Here is an 8,689-nt window from a genome sequence, read left to right on the forward strand (position 1 = left end):
ACCACATAATAAGTGAAGCTTCTAAGGTTTAGGTGGTAGAAACGCCTATGGCGTTAACCCTAGAGCATAAAAGGAATATCGCTGCCAAATTGCAGCTTGCTAGGTGTGGTGGTTCTCGAGATAGGGCGATCAGTGTGTGAAATGTGAATGAGTTCTCGTTCTTATAATATAAGATTTACTAGCTGAATTCCGTCGCTTCGCTCCGGAATCCCGCTAGTTCATCCCGAGGCATGGCCAAGCTTGTGGAAAAGGCATGGCCGAACTTGTATTTTTATCAAACTAAAAACATAAACGAAACTCAATATTAGGCGAGCGAGGAAAAGTTTTCTCTCCCTCAGTCTCTGCACTCTGTGTATTTCTTATGGTGATTTTAGCGATCAAAAATTGATCATATCTCAGGATCGGTTTAGATTTTCGCAAAATCCTTTCTTATTGCACACCTAGACCATAAAAGGAATATTCCTACCAAATTTCAGCTTTCTAGGTGTTGTGGTTCTGGAGATAGAGCGATCAGTGTGTGAAATGTGAATGAGTTCTTGTTTTTATAATATAAGATTAATACTTGTACTTGTAATTTAATACAAATTTATAATGCAAAAAAAAAAAAAAGATTTAGAGAGCAGGCCCCTTTTCCACGAATTACTTTTCTGTTTTCTCACACTTACCTCGATGTGCAGAAAAAATCTCTGATTTAGAGAGCAGGCCCCTTTTCCACGAATTACTTTTCTGTTTTCTCACACTTACCTCGATGTGCAGAAAAAATCTCTCTTTTTTTGTTATTATTTTCTGCATGTTGGGTGAAATAGTGAGAAGTGCAAAGTCGTCTGTTGAGGAGCCACCACCTTCTCTAGCTTAACGTTATTATTTTCTGCATGTTGGGTGAAATAGTGAGAAGTGCAAAGTCGTCTGTTGAGGAGCCACCACCTTCTCTAGCTTAACAAACACCTTCTCATCAGCTTTCCAAATTCTGTGTCCTAGATTGAAGAGAAGCGAAAGCGGTACAAGAAGGAAGGCAAAGGCACCCGAGTCGAAGAAGATGAACCTGAAGCATATCAACACTCTGTACGTGTCATGACACTCAAACTATTTGCTGATATGGAGAGGAAGCGAAGAGATTTGGATAACCGAGCTCAAGAGGAGAGAAAGAGGAAGAGGGAGCAGGAAATTGAGGAGGAGGAACAGAAAGCCCTCGAGAAGGAGTGGCAGAAGAATTTCGAAGTGAGTTTTTTTCCCCCCTCAACAGATAGGTTCTGCAGGTTACACCTTTCCACAAAAGCTCATATACTGCTGTTGTAAAGCAGGAGTTGTTTGCAGCAGTAACCACACAAAAAATAATAGTAATAAGGTAACTGACTGTGCAAATTTATTTCCACATGTTTTTTGAGAGGCAGGATACGGGAAAAAAAATACATACCTCTCATTTCCTTGCTTAGGCTCAAAAAAACGGAGTGGAGAAAAGAGCATAGATTTTATCAGTTCTATGCAGTTTGAGGTTGTCACTTCCCTCTACCTGCTCGATGCATTCTCTCTATAAAATTACCTCTATTAGAGGTACTAGAGGAAATTACCTCTATAAAATTACCACGATGCATTACCTCTATAAAATAGAATATACCTTGTTTATCCTGCTGGGATAGGACTGAAAAGTCCCTTTAAGGGGGTTACACATCTATCCGGCGGGGCACGACGTGCAGATTTGCCTGGAACGAACCTTGCCCGAAGCTTGCAAATCGTGCAAAGCACGATATCAAGCATTTGAAAGTGACTACACATCGGTCCGTCGCTTCGCGCTGAATACGACGAAAAAGCGATTTTGACAAAATATTCATTAATAAAATTTGGGGAAAAGTACACTGGCACGATGTCCTTTCGTGCTAAAATCAAAACTGATTGGATTTTTTTTTTCCAGTACTTCGTGCGAGGCTTCATGCAGACAAATCCTGCCATTTAGCACGATCGTGCCTTCACTCTTGCACGACGGACAGAGGCTTTAACAATCACCTGTAAATAGTGTACAAAATTCTTGTTGGATACGACTGATTTTAACATCAAATCGGCAGGAACTCAGAAACCAAGAGGACCAAGTTGCTCTAGGTCTTTAACAGAAGGATGGCAGTCCCAGGCAATACAACTGGGGATGACCCGGAAATATTTTCCAATTTCATCACTGAGGTAAGTGAATGACAGAGGCATGTCTGGCTAGGGGTTGTTAAACAGAGAGCAGACTGGTGTCTGGTATGAACAGGGAGGATAACAGCTACTCCTAACCAGCCTAGCTGGCAGTTTTCCAAAGGGTTCTCTCTGCTTTCAAAGCATAAGTCCTCCCGATGATTGACTGTGGTTCAGGATTAACCAATGAAACTGGCTAGAGACCATCACCATGGGGTATGGCTGATGCTAAAAGATATCTTTTGTACATTCTGCCATCACCATTCTGCAAAAGCTAAAGCTGCTAAAACAGAGAGTCATATTAAGAGAGCTTTCTCTAATGACCAATGTTATAGGTTATAGGGTTAGGTTTGCATACAAAAAAAAGCTTTCTTTTTCATTGTCGTGGCTCCTGAATAATCACTGTTTTATTAAAATCATTTTTGCTTATGTCAGGTGAAAGAAATTGAGAAGAGAGATTCTGTACTCACATCCACACAACAGATTGATCGTCTCCTAAGACCAGGATCTACGTATAGAAATTTGAACCCTTACGAAGTGCTTCAACTAGATCCCGAGACTTCCCTAGAGGTTGCAAAGAAACAGTACAGAAAAGTAAGTATGATCCAAGGAGGCAAGATTGTTGCAAAAACAGTGAAAAAATTGTTTCAAAATCTGAATGGAATCCTTGCAATTCTACCTATTACAATATTGACCCATAATTTATCATTTAGGTAAGTATATTAGGTACTTCATACAAACATGTACAAAATAATTACAATATAATATTTTTTTTCTTGTTCTTCTCAGCTCTCATTCCTTGTACATCCTGACAAAAATCCAGATGAACCTGAAAAAGCTCAACAGGCCTTTGAGGGTAAGATATAATCATAGGTCTTCTTTTTCCCATGTTCAGAGAGGGGTTGGTGTTTTTTGTCAGCCTCTCAATCAGCCCTGGGGTAAACTTTGTCTCAAACAGATGAGTTTTGTTTTTTTTTTTTTTTTTTTTTTTTTTTTTATGGGGGGCTTTCTCGTTATTTAGTGTACTAAATCCCATTGTCAAATTAATTCTTTGAAATTCATAACATTTGTGTCTGACTTAGTATAGGTACTGTGTCAGTGTCAATTGGCAACTCAATAGTTGAGCAGTTCGTCTAAAAAAAAAAAAAAAAAAAAAAAAAAAAAAAAAAAAAAAAAAAAAAAAAAAAAAAAAAAACAATGTTCCCATATTGGAGATGCACAGAATTTCGTGTAGAAGTTCTGTAAGGATAACTTGGGGAATATAAAAGCAATGAGAAGAAACAACTGAAAAGTACATACCTAGGTAGGTATAGGTACAAGATCATTTTATAAAACAATAATTTATTACATAAAAAATACATGATATATGTATATTATACAACAATGATAAACATATATTTTCATTTTCTTTTTGGTAAAGGCCACACTTTCGAGTGATCTTTACAGTCACACCTTTACAAATAGGCATGTGGGATCTCCCACCTTTGGGAAGAATTTTCCCTCCCCCGGATAAGGGCCGAGTCGTACTAGTTGCTCGCTGAGTCGACACATTGTTAGAACCTTCTTGTATATGGAACTGAGGCCGGTTAACCTACCTTTATGCATTATTTATTTACACTTGGATACGTGTGTGTTAATACTTGGGTTTCATAGATGAGATCTAGGTTAGGATCAAATATAGAGTAGTTTGAGAGATTTCACTAGCACAATGTATTCGTCAAAACGAACCAAACCAAAGCATTCAATTTTACCGTTTGGAAAAAACACCGTAATATTTTTGCATTGTTCGAAATTGACAAGCGCTACCAACATAATTCCTGGGAAGGTGACATTAACCTTCAGGACCCGCGTAGTTTACGCCCCAGCCAGGAAACACAGCTGGTTTCATCTTCTGCTGAAGTCTGTTGGTTAAATCCGAATCCGGAACACACCTGAAGAAGGAAATTAAATCAAATATTAGCGAGCCTTTAAGTAGGTTTAATTCAAGAGTTTTTTTTTCCATTGGAGACAATAAAAAAGTCATTAGATTCTAACGAGGATGTTGCAACATGTTGTTGTTGGTGTTGGCGTTGTTGATGTTGGTGGTGGTGGTGTTGTAGCGGTGTAGCTGCACCGAGGGGGCTTGACGGTCTCTAGCCATGATTACTTGGCCCGTCCCGAACCGCAGTCAACCATCATGAAGGACCTGTGCTTTTCCTTTGAAGAACGATAAACCTCCAGCTAGCTTGCCCATGGAGAAAAAAGATATAGGTACCGTTTGACAACTCTCACAAGTTTGAGCGCTCAGTGCAGTTAGGAGTAGCTACTAGCTAGAAATATTTGGTATGTCTAGAAATCTAGACTTTCAACCCTTGGACTAATGCTGGTCACTCACTTCATGCCCATGGAGAAAAAAGATATAGGTACCGTTTGACAACTCTCACAAGTTTGAGCGCTCAGTGCAGTTACCAGTTAGGAGTAGCTACTAGCTAGAAATATTTGGTATGTCTAGAAATCTAGACTTTCAACCCTTGGACTAATGCTGGTCACTCACTTCCGCTCAGACCTAGGTCTGTCAGACGGTCTGAGCTCAGATCTAGGTCTGTCAGATGGTCTGAGCTCAGACCTAGGTCTGTCAGGCGGTCTGAGCTCAGACCTAGGTCTGTCAGACGGTCTGAGCTCAGACCTAGGTCTGTCAGACGGTCTGAGCTCAGACCTAGTTCTGTCAGACGGTCTGAGCTCAGACCTAGTTCTGTCAGATGGTCTGAGCTCAGACCTAGTTCTGTCAGACGGTCTGAGCTCAGACCTAGGTCTGTCAGACGGTCTGAGCTCAGACCGTCACATTTCAATCCCGAACGATGTTTTAAGCAACGATCGATGGCGATCAACTCCTGAATCTTCCAGCTAGCCAGGCTGGTTAGGGTTTGGCTGCTCTGACCCCTATTTATTTTATAGCCCCACAGCAAGACACTGGTCTGCTCGGTACCCCAGCCAGGTCTTTCTAACGAGAATACTGACAAGCCGCCGACCCGTTTAGAACAAGAAAAGGTGGGGAACGATTTTTGTGAGAAGCATGATTTTTCCAGATCTAAGTTCTTACAATACTTACGTGCAGTTCTCACCGAACTTTTCATTCCATCGGCACGATGTCTTGCATACACATTCGCATTTCGTACTATTCCATTTCTCGTATTCAGGACATGATGGGTGTTCTGGACAAGAACAACCGCAGGTCTTTGGGTCCAGCTTATCTCTCGGTGGTTTGCACTGAAAAAAGAGAAAAAGTCATTTATACTTTCTATTACAATAAGTAAGTTTCGAGAACCCATACTATGTAATGAGAAAGTATTGCAATGGGTCCAAATTTTCAAAATCGGGAAATGGATGGAAATATGCGTTTTGGGGTCCCCTGAGTCTAAACAATCTAGTGTGAACAGAAGTCCGAGGGTTCTCAGACATTAAAAAATTAAATTAATAAATCATTGAAAATTATAATAATCGTTTTAATGAACAGGCCCTTACTGCCCTTACACCAAATATGTATACAGATATTCTGTTCTGTCTCATCATCAATATCTAAAGGCTAGGCCTTGTCTTACTCATTTCATTCTGTCTACCTTTCTACACGCGGGACGACATCGTACATGTTGTGTTACGCAGATCACTTCCTTGGGCGGATCGTCCGTTTTTTTTTGGTTCACGTTAATCTGGAACAAAAACGTACCTAAGTATCTAGTTTATCTTTCAAAAATCAGTCCTTTTATATTTGGTAAATGACCGAGAACAACAGTTGAACTTTAATCTAAATCAGAGATCACATTAAGCCAGCCTAGTTAGCTTAGTTGGTAGTGCGTCTGCCTTGCAAGCGCTAGGCCGCGGGTTCGATTCCCGCCCGGGGCGGATTTTACGTGCATTATTTAACTATTAAAATGAAGCTTAATTTTACCCTGAACCTGACAGTTTCGGTTTCGTTGGCTTTACAGATCATCCTATCGCTCCTGCAGAAGCCACCACACCTGTTGATTCTAAGGTAGCGATTTGGGAAGAATTTTCCCTCATCCGGATGAGGGCCGAGTTGTACCAGTTGCTCGCTGAGTCCACACATTGTTAGATTATCAGCAATGACCGGCGTGGTGAGATCTACTATTTCTCTTCTCTCTGAAAGTGAAAAAATCTGGTGTGAACATCACACGACTTTCTATTACATTAAACTTCTCAACTGTAAGTCGGACAGTTCTAAAAGACAGTTCAAATCTGGTGTGAACATCACACGACTTTCTATTACATTAAACTTCTCAACTGTAAGTCGGACAGTTCTAAAAGACAGTTCCAAACAATCTAGTGTGAACAGAAGTCCGAGGGTTCTGAGACATTAAATAATTAAATTAATAAATCATTGAAAATTATAATAATCGTTTTAATGAACAGGCCCTTACTGCCCTTACACCAAATATGTATACAGATATTCTGTTCTGTCTCATCATCAATATCTAAAGGCTAGGCCTTGTCTTACTCATTTCATTCTGTCTACCTTTCTACACGCAGGACGACATCGTACATGTTGTGTTACGCAGATCACTTCTGTGGGCGTTTTTTTTTGGTTCACTTCTGTGGGCGGATCGTCCGTTTTTTTACTTTCCTTATTTTTGTTCACGTTAATCTGGAACAAAAACGTACCTATCTAGTTTATCTTTCAAAAATCAGTCCTTTTATATTTGGTAAATGACCGAGAACAACAGTTGAACTTTAATCTAAATCAAAGATCACATTAAGCCAGCCTAGTTAGCTTAGTTGGTAGTGCGTCTGCCTTGTAAGCGCTAGGCCGCGGGTTGGATTCCCGCCCGGGGCGGATTTTATCCAATGTAAGTTAATTCATGGTAACTTTAAGCTAAGGGTTGAACCCAGTAAAGGGACACTCTACCAATTCACCTCTAATTAATTATTCTCTCTCTGATGATATTGATGAACATATTATTTCAAATGTATTTTTCATCACCCAATAATATGTAATACCTGCCTCGGTGGCGTAGTGGTCAAGACGCTCGCCTGGTAAACAGGAGGGCGTGGGTTCGATCCCAGCCGAGGTATGGAATTTTATCCTCATTTATTTGAGATTTTGACCACATAATAATGGAGCTCTCGGGGTTAGGTGGTAGAGAACGCCTATGGCGTTAACCTCGCCTATTGGTTGCCTTCCACTCAAGAGTCTATTATTATTATTATTATTATTAGCTGAATTCCGTCGCTTCGCTCCGGAATCCCGCTAGTTCATCCCGAGGCATGGCCAAACTTGTGGAAAAGGCATGGCCGAACCTAGCTGAATTCCGTCGCTTCGCTCCGGAATCCCGCTAGTTCATCCCGAGGCATGGCCAAACTTGTGGAAAAGGCATGGCCGAACTTGTAGTTATCAAACTAAAAACATAAACGAAACTCAAATATTAGGCGAGCGAGGAAAAGTTTTCTATCCCGCAGTCTCTGCACTCTGTGTATTTCTTATGGAGATTTCAGCGATCAAAAATTGATCATATCTCAGGATCGGTGTAGATTTTCGCAAAATCCTTTCTTATTGCACACCTAGACCATAAAAAGAATATTCCTACCAAATTTCAGCTTTCTAGGTGGTGTGGTTCTCGAGATAGAGCGATCAGTGTGTGAAATGTGAAATGTGAACTGTGAATGAGTGAATGGATCTTGTTCTTATAATATAAGACTAGCTGAATTCCGTCGCTTCGCTCCGGAAGCCCGCTAGTTCATCCCGAGGCATGGCCAAACTTCTGGAAAAGGCATGGCCGAACTTGTATTTATCAAACTAAAAACATAAACGAAACTCAAAAAGTTGGTCGAGAGCGGAACATTTCTCTCCCGCAGTCTCTGCACTCTGTGTATTTCTTATGGAGATTTCAGCGATCAAAAATTGATCATATCTCAGGATCGGTTTAGATTTTGGCAAAATCCTTTCTTATTGCACACCTGGACCATAAAAGGAATATTCCTACCAAATTTCAACTTTCTAGGTGTTGTGGTTCTAGAGATAGAGCGATCAGTGTGTGAAATGTGAAATGTGAATGAGTGAATGGATCTCGTTCTTATAATATAAGATATCTTATATTATAAGAACGAGATCCATTCACAGTTCACAGTTCACATTTCACATTTCATAGTTCACACACTGATCGCTCTATCTCAAGAACCACAACACCTAGAAAGCTGAAATTTGGTAGGAATATTCCTTTTATGGTCTAGGTGTGCAATAAGAAAGGATTTTGCGAAAATCTAAACCGATCCTGAGATATGATCAATTTCTGATCGCTAAAATCACCATAAGAAATACACAGAGTGCAGAGACTGAGGGAGAGAAAACTTTTCCTCGCTCGCCTAATATTGAGTTTCGTTTATGTTTTTAGTTTGATAAAAATACAAGTTCGGCCATGCCTTTTCCACAAGCTTGGCCATGCCTCGGGATGAACTAGCGGGATTCCGGAGCGAAGCGACGGAATTCAGCTAGTAAATCTTATATTATAAGAACGAGAACTCATTCACA

General features: G+C 40.3%; 2 protein-coding genes across 2 annotated transcripts in view; one reads left to right on the plus strand and one right to left on the minus strand.

Moving 5' to 3' along the window:
* Positions 1-1,989: 1,989 nt before the first annotated feature.
* Positions 1,990-3,053, plus strand: LOC103514449 (dnaJ homolog subfamily C member 8). Its single transcript, XM_008479325.2, has 3 exons — positions 1,990-2,172; positions 2,605-2,763; positions 2,959-3,053. Exons 1-3 carry the CDS (start codon positions 2,110-2,112, stop codon positions 3,034-3,036), a joined length of 300 nt encoding a protein of 99 aa, XP_008477547.1. The 5' UTR covers positions 1,990-2,109; the 3' UTR covers positions 3,037-3,053.
* Positions 3,054-3,493: 440 nt separating this feature from the next.
* Positions 3,494-8,689, minus strand: part of LOC103514442 — a 9,910-nt gene continuing 4,714 nt past the window's right edge. Inside the window, exons 3-6 of the mRNA XM_008479318.3 lie at positions 6,095-6,306; positions 5,766-5,855; positions 5,258-5,415; positions 3,494-4,100 (exon numbers count right to left, since the gene is read on the minus strand). Of these exons, the coding sequence (XP_008477540.1) occupies positions 4,001-4,100; positions 5,258-5,415; positions 5,766-5,855; positions 6,095-6,306 (560 nt within the window). The 3' untranslated portion in view covers positions 3,494-4,000. The remainder of the gene's footprint in view (positions 4,101-5,257; positions 5,416-5,765; positions 5,856-6,094; positions 6,307-8,689) is intronic.

Source organism: Diaphorina citri, unplaced genomic scaffold (assembly GCF_000475195.1).
Source record: "Diaphorina citri unplaced genomic scaffold, Diaci psyllid genome assembly version 1.1 scaffold1145, whole genome shotgun sequence".
Taxonomy (NCBI): Eukaryota; Metazoa; Arthropoda; class Insecta; order Hemiptera; family Psyllidae; genus Diaphorina; species Diaphorina citri.

What these genes read in the sequence shown, in the direction of transcription:
- LOC103514449 (XM_008479325.2), top strand. Translation starts at nt 2,110, where the DNA reads ATGGCAGTCCCAGGCAATACAACTGGGGATGACCCGGAAATATTTTCC. An exon ending in TTTCCAATTTCATCACTGAG is followed by an intron (nt 2,173 to 2,604) that starts GTAAGTGAATGA and finishes TGCTTATGTCAG; the next exon opens with GTGAAAGAAATTGAGAAGAG. An exon ending in CAAAGAAACAGTACAGAAAA is followed by an intron (nt 2,764 to 2,958) that starts GTAAGTATGATC and finishes TGTTCTTCTCAG; the next exon opens with CTCTCATTCCTTGTACATCC.